At 43.2% G+C, this 20,420-nt stretch overlaps 1 protein-coding gene across 1 annotated transcript in view; it reads left to right on the top strand.

Annotated features, from left to right (window-relative positions):
* The first annotated feature begins 2,804 nt into the window (after window positions 1-2,804).
* The window catches only part of LOC147885453 (protein serine/threonine kinase), a 121,064-nt gene continuing 103,448 nt past the window's right edge, over window positions 2,805-20,420 (top strand). The window contains exons 1-3 of the mRNA XM_087396413.1: window positions 2,805-2,930; window positions 20,022-20,056; window positions 20,198-20,260. Coding sequence (XP_087252539.1) covers window positions 2,805-2,930; window positions 20,022-20,056; window positions 20,198-20,260 — 224 coding nt within the window. The remainder of the gene's footprint in view (window positions 2,931-20,021; window positions 20,057-20,197; window positions 20,261-20,420) is intronic.

Consider the following 20,420-nt stretch of genomic DNA (forward strand, 5'->3'; position numbering starts at 1 on the left):
GGCACACCAGGTATGCTAGTTAGCAAATTGTGTGCTATACATCCCACGGAATATGCTATGTAGCACACAGACAAAGATGTGGAATTTTGCATGCCATATAGCTCAAACAGTGAGCTATTCAAACCACAAAATCAACTATATAGCACATAGTTTTAGTATACATAGTTGTGGGACACTAAGTCTGCTACATAGCACATTGTGTGTGCTATACACCCCACAGAATATGCTATGTTGCACACAATTTGAGTGTACACATAGATGTGGAACTATGTATGCTATACAGTGCACTGTTTGTGCTATTTAAACCCACAAAATCGGCTATAAAGCATTCAATTTCACTACACATAGACATGGCACAATGTGTATGCTAGATAGCACACTCTTTGTGCTATTCAAGCTGTTGAATATGCTACCGAGCACACTATTTCTACTCTTTAGCCCATTGAATCTTCTATAGAGCACACTTTTTGAGTATACGTAGATGGGGCACACTATGTATGCTACATAGCACATGGTTTATGCTATTCAGCTCACCAAGTATACCATATAGCATAATGTTTGGCATAAAGCCCACCATGTATGCTATGTGACTCACGTTGTCTATGCTATATCAGCACTCTTGGAGCTCTTGGAATAGAAATTTCATCCTCATTTAATGATGCCACTACCATGGTTTGTATGCTTCACTTCACAAAGAGTTCTATGTTTGATTTGGGATTCTCTAGTTCTTGTAAGGACCTCTTTAATGCTGATAGAATTGTGAAATTATTGACGTGTTGGTCATCAAGGCATTTCAGAATGCGTTCGTCATTCATCACTGATTGAATGATTTCTAACCTGTCTCTCCTACCAAAAGCAAGTGACAATTGCAAAATAATATTGACTATTTCGCCTGTAGTCTCTTTCTTCTTTGCTTCAATGTCGATTGAAAGGTCATTGGTTTGTGCTGCTAGTTTTCTTTTCCTTCACTCCTGTCTCCTGTCAGCTTCATATTTTCGTATAATCTGTGATTCTGGCGAGATATCTTTGACAAGGCTCTGATTGCAATGAACAGTATATGTTAGAACATTGCCAAGTCCCATAAACCGTGTGAGTTACAGATGTGCAGGCAAGAATAGATGTAGAAGATTGGGAGAGAGGGGAAGATACCGAAGATACCGTAAAATCTTCCACATTACATATTAGAAACTATGCATATCTTGTCAACGGGGCAATGGTTGCAAGGTTCCATATTGTGCTTGGGCAGAGAGGAGGATGTGCAGACAAGAAGCGTAGAAGATTAACGTCGAGGTTTAGAGAGACAAGAAGAGAGACAAGATGTAAGATTGTAGTAGATTCAAATTGTGAGATAAATAGAAACACAGCGGGAGAACAGATTAAATTGGGTGGGTCCCATCAACACGGTTTAAAGTTACAGTAGATGCCCACGTTCCGATTGCATGTAACAAAATTTATGGTTGCACGTAATAGAACTCCTTTGCTTTTGTGCTTTCATAACTCGTGTCCGCCGAGACACAACTATTTTGGACACCTTACCTTGCTTTCACCCACATATATATATATATATATATATATTGTGTGTGTGTGCGCGCGCATGCGCTCACCATGAGCACTTAGAAAACCTTGATTTTATATTCTAGTGCACTGGAAAACAGACATGTTTTAAGAATGCAAACTCATAAAAATGGCAATTTCAATCTTAAAAGGCGGATGCCTATAAAAGCCTTACAAGAACAATTTGAGTAAACTTGCAAAATGAAATATATGAGGTGAAACTGAAGATTTTGTGGTTTCATTGTAATGCTTTGTAGGTTTTCTATGAACACTAGTCTTAACAAGATTGCATGATGCACGTGAGTGTTGCCTTCTAGCATAGTGGTAGAGTGGATGGAGAAAGCACATGATTTTGTTTTCGTGAATAGCACATGATTTTGTTTTCGTGAATAGCACATGATTTTTTCAGTGTGTTGGGTTATTAAATTAAAAATTACACATGGAAAGTCACAAAGGAGAATCCAATTCTCCACTATAGCATTACCTTCGAGGGAGTCCCGATATGTAAGCCCTTATATATCACGTGTTCAAGACCTATTTTCGAATCCCTTATCTGTGATTATTGTATGATTAAGAGAGACCCCTTTTTTAATACAAATTATAAGTTCTTTTCAAAATGTTTTTTAATACAAATCTATAAGTTCTTTTCAAAATGTTTTTTATGATACCCCTCTCCAAATATCTCTCTCTTAAAAACAAGAGGCACAGGGTGCCGATTGAACTACCCTTATGACAAAAAATTTAAAGGATGTGTAAATTTGGAACTTTTCTTGGCGAGGAGAGGTTAGAAACACCTACGGGATAGTTGCAAAATCCAGCAACTTTCTATATTGAGATTTAGCAAACCCACTTGGCACAGTCTTCTTTGATGATGCTATAGGATGCCCCAGTGGTACAAATTTGTAAAAATGTCCTTATGTTGAACTCACATGTGAAGGAGTAGGGAAGGGGCATGGGGGAGCCCTTTCCGGGGAGGAAGCCAAGAGAATTCCGGTGGTCAAGGGAAGCGGGAACGTCGCCACGTGGCATGTGGCGGCTGGCCCAATGTCTGGTCTGCCTCGTCAGGCTGCCTTGATCGGACGGTGGAGATTTGTTCCCGAGAGACGACGGGGCGACCTTGACGGGGTTGGAAAAGAAAAGTGTACTGCCACTTGGCCGTCATAGTCGGTACTGCCACCTGGCTTGGATCTCTCTCTGCTAAGTAGATCATCACGCACACGCAAATCTTTCACTTCTTCTTGGACCTTGCCATGGGTCAGGCCCTCTCCTTCCATGAGCTGCAAGATTTCTTGCGCACAGATTTCTCCGATCGTTTACTGCTTTCTCATGGCCTCTTCTCCTCTCCCTATCCACTCGGTACTCACGTCAAGTGTGAGGTATGAGCTTCCTTCTTGAATTAGCTTCGTAGCATCAACTTCAGGCTCCAGAAATCTAACGTTTAACGAACACATTTTATCTCAACCTAGTACGCCGGAAATATTTAAAAGCACGTTTTTCTGTGTACAGCACTACGGGGCAAATTCCACAACGTCAAAATAATTGGTTTGGATAGAATAAGAACGAACTCAGATTAAAAGCTCGTATAGACTACCGTGATGAAATCTAGACATTCTCCCTTTGTGGGAAAAAGATGCTTCTACCATGCCAAACGTCAATCTAAACCTTCTCGACAAAATGGGGGAATGCAAAGAATTTAAAGGCCAAATAAAAATACTACAACTGCCATAACCTCCGGTATCTTGCAATAAAAAACCAAACAGCTATAAAGCCACCATTCGCTGAGAATAGCATCATAACCAGCCATTTTATTGGCAAATAGACAGCTTGCGCTTCTTGGCCGCTTGCCAAAGGAATGAGAATTTTCACCTTGACCAAGTGGTCATGTATAGACTATCCTTCATGGAAGATTACGAGCATGGATGGCTTACTAGTGTCCACCTTGTCACCACCTGCTGGCAGCTAACCCCAAAGAATTTTCACCTTGACGAAGAGGTCATGGATAGACTATCCTTCATCATCCCTGTTGGTCTCGTACAGATCCCTGTTGGTCTCGCACAGATCCTGCAAGATTCAATCTAGCCTCAAATCTCTAACTGCTAGCAGATCTGTAAGCGTGGTAAAGTTGCCCCTGGAATCTCTCTCACAAGCTGGCAGCAGGTGGGGACAACGTGGAAACCAGCAAGCCATCCATGCTCATAATCAGTAAGGTGGACACTAGCCAAGCCATCCATGCTCGTAAGCTTCAAGAAGATTTTGGTGGTAGTCGCAACAACCATTACAGCTGGAGAACAATTGAAGCGTCTCACTTTCGAGGAACAGGGTCCTTTGTTGCTTTAGGAGGCGGCTTAGGAGAGATGGTGGAGTTGGTGGTAAGAGGGCCTTTGGGTTGACATGGGCAAACCCAAGGCCAATGGTAAGGGTAAACCTAGAAAGGGTAAGCGCATGAAAAAAGACAATGACAAGGATTCGGCAAGATGAGGGAATGGACTCTTTGGACTGTGGAGACAAGAAAGAGGAAGTGTTTCTATTTTGACAAATTCGGAAATTTTGCGTAAGAAGAAGGAGGCCGGTCCAACACAGAGGAAGAATCAGGGTCGGGTGAATCACATCTGGTAATAGAAGTTGCTTTCCTAGCGGTTGCATCTTGCACCACTGATGTTAGATATGCATATGCAGACAGCGATGCTGCTATGGTGATGTAAGATATTGAGAGATGGACCAAGGAGCCTATAGATCTGGATTCTCTAGAGCCAGTAATGGATAGTCGGAGTTTCTCAGGCAGTGTGGCTGAGGACATACCTGATGTCACTACAGGAGATAAGTGTAACCTCCAAATACACTTTATTTTATATATTAGACACTTTTTGATGTTTGTTTATTTATTGCTTCTTGCTACATTCATATTATTTTGTGCACATGCTACAGATTTGTTTAAAGGTTTTCTTTTTGGCAAGACTCTCACGACCTGGGTCATAGGCTTTAGTTCAGAGTATACACATCTTTCAGTGCGGGTATAATTATAGGTTAGAATTAGTTTCCTCCTGCATCCGGGACAATGGATCACTGCATTTTTTCATATCCTTGAGGCTTGGCTAGATCGTCAAGTATATCACCTGTTGCCTCTTCTGAAAAATTGTGACCTCCTCTTGCCAGTTCCTTGCTATACCTGCAACTGTCATGTGCACATTCTAGTCTTTGCAGCTTGTGAGTCGCTCTCTCTTGCTTCCTTCTGTAACTCTTATTGCTATTTGAAGGAGACACTTTTCCCCTTGCTAGCCTTTCTGTATTTTACTTAACTTACCATGAGCTCTTCCTCATTCCAAGCCCAGGAGTTGTTGAGATACTGGAAACTGGATCGTTATTGATTTTACTCGTTTGGTAGAGGCTGTTGCTCAATCATCATCTATTGGTTCTAGATAGTTTTGGAAGATATTTTGTAGGATTTCAATTGATAAATTGGTTATATTCTTGCTAGAAAACAGCGGTGAAGGTTGCTTGCCAACACTTCCTGCAGCAGAAGATAAACAAAGACGTAGCACAGGAATCACACAGTGCTAAATTCAAATCCAACTTCTTTCCTTGGTGTGTACTAGTAGAGAGAGAGAGAGAGCTGTTTGGAGTCTACAAACTTTGTGTCCCCTTTTTCTGCTATAAAGGATAGAGATATGCCAGGGATTCATCCCTTGTGGGAGGTGTGAGATTTTGTTCACCTGCCATCTGGTATTCTGTCCTCTTCTGAGCCTTAACTCCTTTGTAGTTCTGTTTGTCTAATGCATGGTTGTGATATTTCCTTTATTGTTATGGTGAATTGAAATTCTAAGTTAATTGTGTTGATAACGTGGGACCTTTCAGCAATGCTCCTACCCTTTGACATCGGCAGTAGCGCCAAGTGTACAACAGTCGCATGCTTGCATGGATTAGGCCCAGATTCCACATTTGGATAGACAAAGGCTGGTACCTGCTGGTCTAAGTGCCGTACTTAACCACCGTACTAGCCATCTGAGGCTTCTTGAATAGGAAGACCATGAATCCATTTCACAGAAAACGTATCTTGATGACAATAAAGTGTTTCCTAGTTCCACATATTGCACACCCATCCTTTGACAAAAACAATCAAGGCACGGTGGCCATGCATGTATCCTACTACCACACAAGCATTGAGCCACTTTGTCATTTTGTTCAGGATTAGTTCTAGATCATCCTTAGACTTTGGGAAGAAAACCCAAAAGATATGCTGAAGGAAAGAGGTAAATATGCCAACAAGAAAGGAGTCCTCCTATATGCAAGGCTCGTAAAAAGCATCTCATGTTTATTTGCAAATCTACATGATAAAAAAGGATCTAGTACTAATATGTCTCCTCCATCTAAGTCCCATTCCCATTGTTCACAATTGGCTTTGAAGTTAGCCCCAGGCCAACTTTGTAGCATTTCCTAAACCTCTAGGGTGTTTGTGCTCCCTCAACCATTGCCTTGAGCTTGGTGAGCTTGTTTGAACCTTGTGAGATTTCCCACATGGCTCCAAAATATCCAGTTGGTACGTTTCCTCTTATGGGGGCCATCAAGGAACTCAACAAGGGATCCAAGAAGAGAGAGAACATTTCAGCAAAGACAAGAATGGAAAAGACGGAAGTCAAGAAGGCTGAGACATATGTGAAGTAGGGTGGAAGTTGGCAGATTGTGTCTTTAGCTTTTGAGAAAAAAGAAGAGGAACTGGGCCAGGTCAAGTAGAAGAAGGAACATGAAAACGAGGATGAGATCCCATCAATTGACCTTGTCTTGGGCTTATGAATAACCCTTGAGCAGCCACAAACCTGATGCTCCTGGTGTTGCATATGCCGCAGCCACTGTCTGCACTTCTGCCCTCTTTAGGGGACTCTGCAACAGTTCCATACGCTGCCTACATGGCTGTCACGGGCATCCACAGCTGTGGGCATGCTGGTTGCCACATAGGTTGCCACGCAGCCAGCCACGTCAGCAGCAGCCACATCAGCAATTGCATAGGCAGCCACATGGACTGCCACAGGTATAGACAGCAGGGTCTACTTCAGGGTCAGCAGCATCTGCCATGTCACCCTGCCGGTGCCACATCAGCTGTGCCACGTGGTTTTCGGAGGTTACAACAGCAACAGATCCAGTCGGATCAGTCGGGCAGGGCCAGGAATGAGGTTGGTTGACCTACCAGCATGGTCAGCCAGTTCTAGGGACCAAGAGGGCCTATAAAAGGCAGCCCCCTTGGCCTCATTTCTCATCCCATCTTCAGAGTAGTTTGGGGCTTCACCACCTCAGCCAGCAGCCTAGAACAGGGAGCAGCAGATCTGCCCTAGTCTTGGCATCTACAGGTTCCTCTATAGGCATGGTTGAGTCCAGACTGCAGCAGTTAAGGGAGCCCCTTATCTCCATCAGCATGCAGTTCAGCAGTGACCCTCCATACAGTATTTCCCTTCCTCTTTTGTAGTGAGGGTTTATCCCCTCCATACAGTACTTATTTACAGTTGCATTCAGCCCTTTGGGCAAGATTTTATTTCAGTTATTATTTTCCAGTTCGGAGGCCCATTATATTCGTCCCGTAGACTCTCACAGTCACTCCACGGTTCCACTTGTGTTTTGAGTGCATTATTTTATCAGTTCAGATAGTAGGTAGTAGTGAACATGAGAGAGAGTCAGTTAGGATTTCTCCTTGTTACATTGGTATTAGAGCTTCAGATTTTCTTTCCTGAGATAGGGAGTTGCAATTCAGGGATAGCCTCACTGTTTTATGGTACAGACAAGATCTGGGAAGGACATCATGAGTACTAGTGGCATGTCCAACATAGGTGGAGAGGCAGGATCCGCTTCCCAGGCCTGAACACAACAGAAAATGGCCATAGAGGCCCCGATGATAGTTTCTTCTATGATGGCCATGACATAGACCATGATGTAGATGCAACAACACAGTAGGGTCTACGTTAGCATCAACAGCATCTGCCATATCACTCTGCAAGCACCACATCAGCAACACCCATCAGTAGTGCTGTGTGGCAGCCACGTGGCAGTCGGAGGTTCCAATAGCAGCAGATTCAGTCGGATCAGTCGGGCAGGGGCAAGAATCAGGGTGGTTGACCTACCAGCTTGGTCGGCCAGTTCTACGTGAAGGAAATGCAGGAAGCAAGAGAGCTGGAGCAAAATGTAAGTTGAATAGAGTGACAGTGTACAACTTACAAAGGAGAGAAGGTTTTGTCTAAGTGACAAAACCTTATCCTAACCACTAACCGTAGTTAGGGATCCTAATTGTGGTTAGGGGGAAAAACCTCTAAAGAGAGAAAAGTGCACCTAACCCAATTATTACATTACATTGGTCACTGCCTAGAATATGGCAATAATTTTAACACCCCCTTGCAGTGCCAATGTGATGATGTACAAGGAAATGATCAATCAGCAAAAGGAGATAAGTTCAGGGCACCACGAAATGCCTTAAACTTCTCACTTGGAAGTGCTTTGTTGAAGATGTTTGCAACATTGTCATGTGTTGTTAGATCATACTAATCTCCCCTGCATGCAACTTCTCTCTGACATAGTGATAATGAAACTCAATGTGCTTCGTGCGAGCATGAAACACATGATTCTTTGCAACTGCTATAGCACTTTGACTATTGGAGAAGAACCCTCCAATGAAAGATGAAGATCAACAAATAAGCAGCATAGCCACACACATTTAACTGTTGTTGTGAAAGCTGCCCTGTACTCAGCTTCACATGAGGAAGTTTCCACAGTAGATTGTTTCTTGCTTAGCCAAGAAATGCCAGCATGTCCCAAAAAGAAACAATTTGTGAATTGCCTAGTGTCATAATCTCCAGCCCAATCTGAGTCAATGTAAGCATGCATCTGCAAGTCACCCCCCTGGGAAACATCAAGCCATAAGACTTTGTGCCTTGCAAGTAACGGAAGATGCGTTTTACAGCCTACCAATGTGTTGTCTTTGGGCTGTGCATATATCTACTCACCTGAGATACTGCAAACTGAATATCGGGCCGTGTATTGCACAAATAAATGAGGCATCCAACAACATGGTTATAGAGTGTGGCATCTTCTGAATCACCTGCATCATACATAGTAAGCTTAAGCCTTGGCTCCATGGAGTGGCTGTAGGCTTGCAATCTCGCATGTTGAACCTATCCAAGAGCTTTTGCACATACTTGGATTGATACATAATGATGCCACGAGTCTCTTGTAAGAACTGGATCCCCAAATAAAAATGTAACATGCCCAAATCTGACATGTCAAATGTGGCTTTCAATTCCGCTTTGAAATTTGTAATTTTGACCTTGTGAGCAGTAGGTCATTTACATAAAGAATGATGACCAAAATATCCCTCCCATCCTTCTTGATGTAGAGGGTTTTAGTTGGTGGACTGTTATGAAGCCCTTTGCTGGTAAAAAGGGATTAATTTTTGGAGTACCATGCATGTGGGGTTTGTTTCAGTCCGTACAATGCTTTATTCAGCTTGCAAACTTGATGTGCATCACCCAAAATTTCAAAGCCAGGAGGTGGCTTGACATAAACCTCTTCAAACAAATCTCCATTGAGAAAGGTTGTTTTTATGTCCAACTGATGAACATTCCTAACAAAATGTGTAGCCATGGCAATAACAGATCTAATCGTGGTCATCCTGGAAGTAGGAGCAAATGTCTCCTCATAATCTATGCCCTTTTTCTGAGCATAGCCTTTTGCAAGCAGCCGTGCCTTGTACCTGCCAATGGACCCATCTGGTCTTCTTTTGACTTTTGAAAACCCATCTAGTACCTATGGCATTCTTTCCTTGTGGCAAATCGACAAGATTCCAGGTCTGATTTTTCTCAATAGCCTACAACTCATCTTGCATAGCATGCATCCAATGCACATTGTCTTAGGCTTCTTAAAATGTATCCCGCTCTTCCTCATCAAGAAGAGTACTTGCATAAGCTGATTCAACACGGAAAGAGCCCCCCCTTCGTGCCTTGATGCACTATGATTCTGCGAGGCTAAGGAGCATCAAGCCTACTCTTCGTGAGAGTTTGGAACAGCCAATTCGGAACTGTTTTGGCTGCGTGTATTTCTGTAATCTCTTGCCTGACAACATCTTCCACTGTTTGTGGAGGAACTTAATCAGCCAGTGGCTGAATCGAGGCATGTGGAAAAGGAGGAGCTTGCTGTAAATGCTGATTTTCAGCAGGGGTTTTAGATGCGGAACCCAAAGCAATGGGTAGTAATCCCTCAAAAACATCATCTGATGTGGAAGAAGCTGGCATATTGAATTCAGCATGTGTATGTGCTGAATTTTCTGAAAAGATTACATCTCTGCTGACAAAAATCTTGCATGTTGCAGGATTGTAGTGACGGTAACCTTTGCTCTCTGCACTATATCCAACAAATATGCATTTACGTGCCTAGTCTGACAGCTTATGTCAAAACTCAACAGGCACATGGGCATATGCAACACATCCAAAGACACGGAAATGTTCCAGTGAAGGCTTTCTCCATGCCAAACTTCATAGGGAGTCTTTGTCTTCAAACCATTAGTGGGAGCCCGATTCAAAACATAGTTGGCACACATGAGACCCTCAAGCCAAAACCTGTGAGGCAACTTTTTGCTCGTGAGCTTGCATCTATCCATCTCCATAAGAGTTTTATTCTTCCGCTCAGGTTTGCCATTTTGATGAGGGGTCAGTCTCACTGTAAGCTGATGTGTGATGCCTTTCTCATTCAAATAAGCCTCAGATTCATGAGACATATACTCCCCCCCTCTATTTGTTCGTAGTGTCTGTACCTTGAGTCCTGTTTCATTCTCAACCTTGGCCACAAAGTGTCGATAATGCCTAAACACATCTGATTTTTTCTTTAAACCATAGACCCAAGTGTAGTTTAATTTCCAACAGCTCTTACTGCACCATCCTTTTTGAAGGGAAACTTGTGCATCTTCCCAAGTATGCACCCTTCACAGGCATGAGGGGGAGGTGACTTCAAGGGAGGCAAAGCATCAACCATAGCATGTTTCTGAATCGTCATCAAGCTTCCTTAACTCATATGCCCATATCTGGCATGCCATAACTCTGCATTCTGTATGGCAGCAGTGGGAGTGGATACTATAAGTTCACGATTGGGTCTTTTCTCATAAATGTCAAGCTGAAAAAGACCACGGAATAGAGTGCCAGACAACCTCAAGGCATAGTCATTCTCCCTGTCTCAGACTGCACATTTGTCATCTTCAAAGATGATCTGAAATCCTCCTCTATTGAGAGATGACACTGAAAGCAAATTCTTCTTAATGCCAGGCACATAAAGGACATCAGAAATTCTGAAGTTTGTGCTATCTGTGGCTGTAAGATTAATCTCACCCACCACAAACTGAATAAGAATAATTGTTGGCACATGTCACCCTTTTTCCAACGGGTGGTGAATGCAGAGAGGCAAAAAGACACTTCCTGGAACTGCTGTGCTTGGAGGCACCACTATCAAAACACCATGTGTTCAGTGTCTCATTGACACTGAAAGCAGATGCATCCTCTGAAGGGTCATAGCTACAAGTCAAGAAAGCATAAGAGTCATCCTTAGATGTGGCTGTAGTATCCAGAGCAACCACCTGAAAATCAGAAATGCAAGTCAAAAAGGCATAGCCTTCTTCCACTAAGTTGGCTGAAGCATCACCACCATCATGTGCATGAGGAGCTGAATCTGAGATAGCCATGCTTGAATCCTTTTTCTTTTCCTTGGCAATTCTTTTCTTGCATTCTCTTATGTAGTGACCCGGCTTCTTGCAATAATGACAAATGCCCTTTTTCTTGGGCTTCTCTGCATCACTCTTAGCCTTGTGAGAAGGCTGTCCAAAATCAGCTTTATGCTGACTTACATGCTGCCCCTTCCCTTTGGGCTTGAATTTCGAAAGCATGGCATGCTCATCAGCCCGTGAAGCCATGTTCTCCGTGGTTTTCTTTTCCTACAACAGAGTCGTATCAGCTTGTGAAAAGTGAGAGGGTTGCCACCCCCCCTCAATGACCAATTGAGCGAGGTGTGAAATATGAGATAAGACCTAGGAAGAGAATTCAGAGTAGTGGTTATCATCTTTGAATCAGGAATAATCTCATCTATATTCAACAATTGCTGTCTCAAGTCTTGAAGCTTGGTGAGGTGATCAGACATTGAATCACCCTCATCCATGTGAGTATGCGATAACTCTCTCTTTAGGAAAGAGACCCTGGCATCATTTTGCGGGCTGCAAACATACTCTCCAAAATATCCCATGCTACCTTTGAGGTCTTGCATGACCGAATGTGCGGGATAATAAACCTTTTGACAAAAAAGAGAGATTACTGAAAGTGCTTGCGCATCACTTGAATCCCACCTTTTCTATTCCTGTGTGGGAGGCACAACTGCAACAGCCATTGCACTTAGCACTTGTCCTGCACCCTGAACTTGTCCTCTACCCCTTCCTCCTCCTTGTTGGAGAGGAGTGGCAAGTCCCACATTCTCTGGTCTTGTGTCATCCTTATTCACATAGTCCCATAAGTTTTTGGCAACTACAAGATTGCGAACCATAAAACTCCTAGGAGTAGTTGGTTCCATCCAACTTATCCTCTTGTGTGAGGACGCCAAACACTTCATTGGGCTTGTTTTGAGCCATAACTACCAAGGAAAACAAAATGCAGAAAATGTGACAAGAAATATCCCTTCCTGGGATTTCAGATGCACAATCCAAATTTGCAAAAAATCTGTCCACAATGACAGCTTGCTGTCATAGCCAATCAAAGGCTCAAAATACAACCAGAATGTCTTGCAAAAGCCCAAAATGTGCCAAAATAACACTACAAAAATGACAATTGTCTGCAATGTCACTCAATATGAGTCCAAAACTGCTTGCTAAGATGCCAAACAGCTTGTACATTGCAAAATTGCATCCGAATGCCAAAAGCCCCAAATTCTTGCGAGAAATTGCAACTGAAAGAGAGCAAATTGACTGAAAGCCCAAATTTTTGAAATTGTCTGCAAAAGCCCGAAATTTCTCTGGAAAAATTGCAAGCAAAACCAAAAGCCCCAAATGCAATCTACAACTGTCACCTGCAATGGCACGAAAACTAAGAGCCCCTAATTGCACGCAAGAACTAAATGGGGTAGCTGTAGGTAGGGAGTTCGAGGCACGCGGGAGTTGAACAGTCCGTATAGTACGGATTGTACGGTACAGAACCGTACTGAACCGTACAATTGTACGGGCAAGTACATCGCAAGTTGTACGGCGCACTTGTACGGATGACGATGAGTAGACAATATAGATTTCGTACTCAGCTGTACAGATGTCGATGTTGCTAGAGACGGGCATGCGGTTTGACGATGGCAGACCATACGGACGATGATGGAAGCTATACTGATGGCGATGGGAGCTGTACGGTACGGACTATACAGTTGTACAGATGGAGATAGCGTGGGCTGTACGGCGCGGGAGATGGTTGTAGGAGCTGGGGTCCGGGAGCAAGTACGAGATGCAAGAGCTAACCTCGCTCTGATACCAAATGAAGGAAATGTAGGAAGTAAGAGAGCTAGAGCAAATCATAAATTAAATAGAGTGAGAGTGTACAACTTACAAAGGAGAGAAGGTTCTGTCTAAGTGACGAAACCTTATCCTAACCACTAACTGTAGTTAGGGATCCTAATTGTCGTTAGGGGAAAAAACCTCTAAAGAGGGAAAAGTGCCCCTGACCCACTTATTACATTACATTGGTCATTGCCTAGAATATGGCAATAATTCTAACACTACAGCCCAAGGGCCCTATAAAAGGCAGCCCCCTTGGCCTCATTTCTCATCCCATCTTCAGAGCAGTCTGGGGCTTTACCACCTCAGCTAGCAACATGAGATCAGGTTCAAGCCTAGTACAGGGAGCAGCAAATCTGCCCTAGTCTTGGCATCTATAGGTTTCTCTACAGGCGTGGGCAGTTTGAATAGCAGCAGTTAGGGTTCTACATTAGAGTAGTCCCTTATCTCCATCAACATGCAGTTCAGCAGTGAGGGTTTTGTCCCTCCATAGAGTATTTCCCTTTCTCTTTGTAGTGAGGGTTCATCCCCTCCATATACTACTTAGTCCTTTCAGTTATTGACAGTTGTGTTTAGCCCTTTGGGCAAGACATTTCAGTTATTCTTTTCCTCTTCAGAGGCCCATTATATTCCTCCCTCAGACTCTCACACTCACTTCACAGTTCCACTTGTGTTTTGAGTGCATTATTATATCAATATATTTAGTAGTGAGTAGGAGAGAGAGTGAGTTAGGCTTTCTCCTTGTTACAATGGCAAGCTTCCTCATGCATACTCATATCTGCCCCACGTGGCACCCTTTCTGTCTGCCCATGTGGCCTATCTCTAACATGCTGTTGGTACTGTTGGGGAATGGGAGAGAAGGACACCATGGAAGAGAGTGTGGGAATTAAATGGGAAAATGTTCCATTGAGTGGAGAGGAAGTTCTCTCTTATATAGAATGGGAGAGAGGGTGGCCTGAATCAATGGCACCTCTCCTATATCGTTTCCACACTTTCTGGGGATGAACAAGGATTAGTGGACATAACTGTTGTGCTAGGCTAGAAGCATTGGAAGCCCTTTCTTTATGGTCGGACCTTTGCAGCTTAACATATCAAGTCCTTAATTGGCTCTAGGCAAGCCTAGTTCTCAATGTAGCGATCGACAAGCCAAGTGGAGTCAGATTTTTTAGCAATTTGGTGGCATGATTGGGTACATACCTGGCAAAAGTAATACAATTGCTGATCCACTTAGTCACAAGACTTCCATTCAGACCGTTCAGGGTGCTACTATGCTTAAGATTCAAGGGAAGGATCTCGATAGCATGGAATTTGAGGAGTTCGGCACCCAATATTAGTTGGCTACCAGTGCTCTTTTACAAGAACAGGTTATGTGTCCTCAAGGATAAAAGATAGTCACTTCTTCATGATGCACATGCTTTCCTTACAGGAGGCTGAAGAGGCATCAATAGCACTTTGGAGAAGATCGAGCGCTTGTTTTATTGGCCAAGGATGCGGAAGGACATTTACTGCCATGTTCAGAGTTGTCAAATTTGTCAAAACTTAAGGCAGCAGGCTTACTCAAGCCACTGCCCATTGCCAAAGGACCCTTTAGGACATTTCCATGGACTTCGCAAGAGCCCTTCCAGCATCCCCAGAGATACACGTAATACACAACGCATGCCGATTGTTGTTCGCTTTAGTAAATTTTGTATGCTTGTACCTTGCAAACAGACGACTACCGGAGAGGATATTGTTCGCATGTTCATCCGTTATTTGTACCCCATTGGCTGCTTACCTCGCACAATTACCTTAGATTGGGACCCCAAGTTTACTCTGCACTTTTGGCGGGTCTTGTTTGATAATTTTGGCACGAAGTTACAACTATCCAATGCATTCCATCGGCAGACGAAAATCTATAATGAGCTATCATTTGATGTTCTCAAGCATATTTTCATGACACCAATCAAAATGGGAACAATACATACCATTGGTGTAGGCCATCTTCAATGACACACATTCATCTAGTATTGGAAACGCACCTTATGACGCCGCTTTTGGCCTCCGGTTCTCATCCCTTTTAACTCGGATGGTTTCTCCGTCTCTTGAAACCACCAAAACCATAGAGACTATGGCCGAGATCATTGAGTTAGTTAAGACTAGGCAAAGTAGAGGAAGTATACATGCTCTAGGGGAATAAGTCCCATAGAGATTGGGCCTATATTTACACATTGTTAAGCAAAGGTGGAAGCAAGTGAGCAAGCATGCTCCAAGCTTTCCTTCAGCAGTTTTGGACTGTTTCCTATTATAAAAAAGATATGATATCTCCATGAAGCTACAATTACCAGGCAGTTGGATCATGCACAACCTTTTTCACGTCTAGTGGATGAAGCCCTATATTGGACCAGCAGTCAGTGATGTCGTAGATGATCAACAGCCGAAGGGGATTGATAAAGCTCAAGTAATCGAGCCGGAATAGATTCTCCTTCAAAAATGGAAGCATGGGTCCAGACCACAGATTTAGGAAAGTTACACCAGTTTGGCTCGTTGAAGGATTCTTCCAGGAGTTTCCCTATATATTGGCGCACTACTTGGAGGCTATGTATCTACCACCAAGCTAAGGAGGAAATGCAACATACGCCCTTGCACTAGGGTGCATTGTGACACACTAGTTCATCATCAAGCGTGAACAATGTACAAAAGTAGAACGTATTTTAGGACATTTTGTCGAATCATGTGTGCCGTGGCCACATTGTGAGCCCTAGTCCAAGGATGAGTCAGACACGAGCTACATAGGTCGGATTCCCAGCCCTTAGGGACAGTCCAAGTTACTTGTACCCATCGAGAGGTGCATAGGTTAGGTGTTTGTAGCCTAGGTTAGTTAGGTCTAGGGTTAGGTTAGTGGGCAAGCCATTTTGGCCAGCTTGGGCTGACCAAACTAGGCTGAGCCAGGTCAGGCCAGTTGACTTGACCAGGTCAGCTGGCCAACCAGGTTGCCTGACCAGGACAGTCAGTGACCAGGTTGGCTAGTGGCTGAACCAATCGGCTGGTTCCAGGCCCTATAAAAGGGGCCTCAGCCCCCCATTTCAGTCATGCAGTTCCTGGCCTTGCTTTCCTGCTATTCCAGCCTGCTGCCACGCGATTGCAGCCCTGCTCTTGCCGCGAATCAATGCCAAACCTTCGCCAATCAGGGGCAGACATTCCATGCAGTAAGGGCCCACATTGGGCAGCAGTGAGTGGAGATTTTCCGAGGACTTTTGCAGCAGCCTTTTTCAGTTCCATCTTTCAGCATTCATCTCTCTCAGTTCATTCATTTTTCAGTTTGTCTCCCCCACTCACGTAGACACCTACTTGTCCACGAACAGCACAAACCTCATTCTAAGTGTCACGGAGTCATCTACATCGGCGTGTGGATAGCATTGAGGCCTCGATCATTGGTTAGATCCGTTTCTCAGGTTTTTGGGCCTTTGTCTAGCAATCCAAGGTCCTCTAGAAGAGTGTATTTCAGCATTGTGTTTTCAGTTCTCCAAGGTGAAGCCAACTCTTTTACAATTGTAGGAAGGGGCCCTCTGCTGATATAGGGACCCAATTGGTTGTCGAGTCCATTATCTCTCAACCCTTATCTCACATTCTGGAAGGGCCTGGTAAGCACGCAATAATTGATGAGGCTGTAAAATCTTGTAAGGATTCCCCCCCTACCCCACATCTAGTCTCTACAGTCAAAGATCTTGTTCACACTGAAGTACAAACTGCTAAGAAGGAAGTGATTGTGGAAGTGGACAACAAAGCAAGTAAGTCTGATATTCAAGCAGAGATTAAAGAACACGAAGCTAGATGTATCAAAGCAAGCTTGCCCAACATTGAATGGGTGGATGATAATGAGCAAGATGATGATGACTCCAGGCCAGCTTCTATTTTGCACTATAAAGGTCATGCAATCCTTACACTAAAGTCAAAAGATATGTGGATCAAGCTTCTTCAACAATCTTACAAGTTGAAGGGCACCAAAGTATGGATAGCAGAGGAGCTTACACATGCTCAACTCAAGATTAAGGCAACTGAATTAGCTAAAGTCAGGGCTGCCAGAAAGGATGGAAAATGGGCAGTTTACCGTGAAGGCGTAGCACTAATCAGAGAGTTTAAATCAAAACCAAAAGACTCTCAGTCTTAAACTGATGTATGGCTGTTTACTTTTCCAAACTATCATGTAGGTACTCTAAATAATATGGGTTGCTTTTTACACTCCTTGGGAGCTGCCATGTGCCCTCCCTAAAGCAGATGTACTGGAGGGTTTCTTGCTGTCCCATAGACCTTTTGGTCTCCAGTGGACATTAATAGACTTTCTTTCTTTCTTTCTTTCTCTTCCCCCTACTCCCCTTACTCCCCTCTTTTTGGTATACATTGAAGACGACTCGCTAAAGGTTTAAAGGTCTTACTACGATTGACATGATCATTAGCCATTGCATGTTACATCCTTGTGGGTGATCTGCATAGATCCCCATCACCAAGTACTCTGTACAAATATTGAACCACAAGCGCTTAATGAGCTCCCACCTGAGCAACCCTCGAGCACTAGCATACTATCCTGATCTACTGAGGTTCCCGCCTAAACCTTAAAGGCTTCAACATGCTCACTTTTACTTACTCCCAACAACTTGCAACTGAACCTTGAAACACCTATCTTTGTCAGCAAATCACGCTCCTCAAAGCAATCATCACTATCCTTGAGAGCTCTCATGAAGGAGACATTGATGGCCTCTGCAACAAGGCTTCCCTTCCCCTTGTGTGCTAGGAGTGCCTTCACCCTACATTCTCTCAATACTTAAAAGAAAAATAGGGCAAAATCATGTGCCCAATGAAGTTTGAATTAATGCACATAGAATATATCATACTGTTGGATCCAATCATTTGACTACTTGCTTTGAAAACAAGCTACTTCCTAGAGGCACCCTTTACATCCATGTGTGACTCTATATTGCAACCTTTAGTGACCTCGACCCTGATCCCCGAAATTCTTCCTAAAGTACTTCATACAAGTGGTGCTAGCATTGTTCTTAGAACAACAGTTTGAGCAACTACACAAAGGCCCCTAGTTCCTCTGGCTCATTGGACCATCTCTCAATGTTAGACATTACGTTAGGCTCACCTAGATCTGTATATGTGATCTTGGCAACACTAGGAGGCATTACCACGAAAAGCTCTCTTGTTTTGTTGCCATGCTAGCCACTGGGTTTGACTCCTATTAGACGACTCCTTTTGATTGGTCTTCTTCTTTCTGCAGTCCCTCGGATAATGTCCAAGCTCATTGCAGTAGAAACATTTCTTCTTCATCTTGCCTCGTCATCAAATTTGTTGTCTTTCTTTTTGTTAAAGGCTTGCCCTTTCCTAATCTTTTACCCTTGACTTGTGTGCAACAATGGCTTTTTGTTTTTCTTTTTGTTAAAGGCTTGACATTGTTAGGCCTTCCCTTTCCTGAGCTTTTACCCTTGACTTGTGTGTAACAATGGCGTTGTCATTGCCGCGCTTCTATCGTAGATCTTTGCCCTAGGCTCCTTTTGTACCAACATGACCCACAGTTCCTCAAAAGTGAGCAGCTTTGACCTTTCTGAAGTCATGATGCTGGTAAAAATGGTTCTTAAGCTCTTCGGTAGCATGTTAACACAAAGCATAGGTGATTGAACTAGGTCGCTACTCCTGATGATCCCTAACTATCCTCACTGTAGAGAGCTAGTCATCTCCCTCCATCCTCCTATGGTGAATAGGTGATTGCGTGCTCCCAATACAAGAGGGGGGTTTGGGTATTGTTAACATTGACTACTGCAAGGTTTATGGGGAAGCACATAATTATTACAGTAATTGAAATAGCTACGTGAGCTGGTCTTATCTTCTCAGAAGACTTTCTAAGCACACAAGACTGGATGAGTTGGAAGAATTATCTTGAGATAGCAGTGCTTTGTGGTAGTTGAGGATCCTTGTATTATTTATCTCGTACAGGTCCTTCAAGATATTCCATGCTGCCTTCGAGGTATCCATGCCGACTGAACGTGCAGAATGACCATGTCTATTGTTGTTCCCGATGATCATTGACACCTCTTCTGCATCCTTTCCCTCCTGCTCTTCTACTTCATATGGTTTTGCATGTATTGCTACCTTTCCCATTGCATCCACTGTGTTCAGGGGTTTAAGATCCCCTCCTGTTGTTACCTTCCCTAACTTCCTTGTCACCATGTGACTTTGCAGCTTCACCTTCCAGATAGGGTAATTATCCCCATCCAGTTTGTATGCCTCTATGAAGTTTGGGATTAGCACATGTGAAGCCATTGGACTGAAGATCCTGGAATAGACCTAACAACACAGATGCAATTGATACAATCCCTTACTCCACCATGGCACACTTATTTGAATCTAGGTATCTTCCTTCTTGCAAAGGTACATGCCCTTCAGATGTAGGAGTCAATTTCTGCAAGTCTGAACTGAGATCTCCTTCAAATGTTCTCACCTCTAAGCTTCATGCACTTGGGCTTCTTCCTCATGGATCTGATACCATGAGAAAACATAGAGATGGAGGTTTGTTGCTGTAACCAACAATCCCGGAGTGGAAGAATATATTCTGGAATGAAATTTTTATTGTTATTACCCAATTGTGCTCGCCTTCAGGTGGTTAATTTAAAATCTTCTCCTTGCCTGATGTAAATACAGCAGATAGAGTACTAAAAAATATTTTGTCTAAAGACCAGTTTAAAAATCATTCCCTCACGGAAAGAATGATCATCGCAAAGAAATTATCCCAAGGAGAATTTGAATGCATCACTTTTCATGGGACATTTAGCAATAGCAAAGCTTGTTAAAATTTACCTTTCAAGAGAAATGATGTGAATAAACAGCACACTCTTTGGTCAAACTTGCGAATAAAGATAACTTTGTTGGTAATTTTTGTATGTGGGTGCTTTTGTAGATGGACCTGGTGGACACAATCACTACAGAAGAATGGTAATCATTATTTGTAACATCTAGTCCTGCTGTTTGAAATAGTTGATTTTTGTTATGAATAACAGTAATAAGCATTTCTGTTTTCAAGTGCATTGAGATGTCTTTTGCTCAATCCCTTAGGTGGTTGATGGGAATATGCAGGAAGGAACAAGACACAGAGCTGGTTATACAGGCTATCAAGGGCTTTTATGTCTCCAGTATAAGGTGAGTGTAGTTTGCACTGATTCTGCTGCATGTGGTATGCCAATTTCTAAATATTTGGATATCTAAGTTAGGTAGGTACTTTGAGTCTTGTTAGATGCACTGTTTATCCTCCTAAAATGGTCTTTGGAGTATGTCAGCTTCATTTGAGTTTTTCAGGATG

Source organism: Dipteris shenzhenensis, chromosome 25, assembly GCF_047967505.1.
Source record: "Dipteris shenzhenensis isolate YYH24624 ecotype China chromosome 25, Dip_SZ_1.0, whole genome shotgun sequence".
Lineage (NCBI taxonomy): Eukaryota > Viridiplantae > Streptophyta > Polypodiopsida > Gleicheniales > Dipteridaceae > Dipteris > Dipteris shenzhenensis.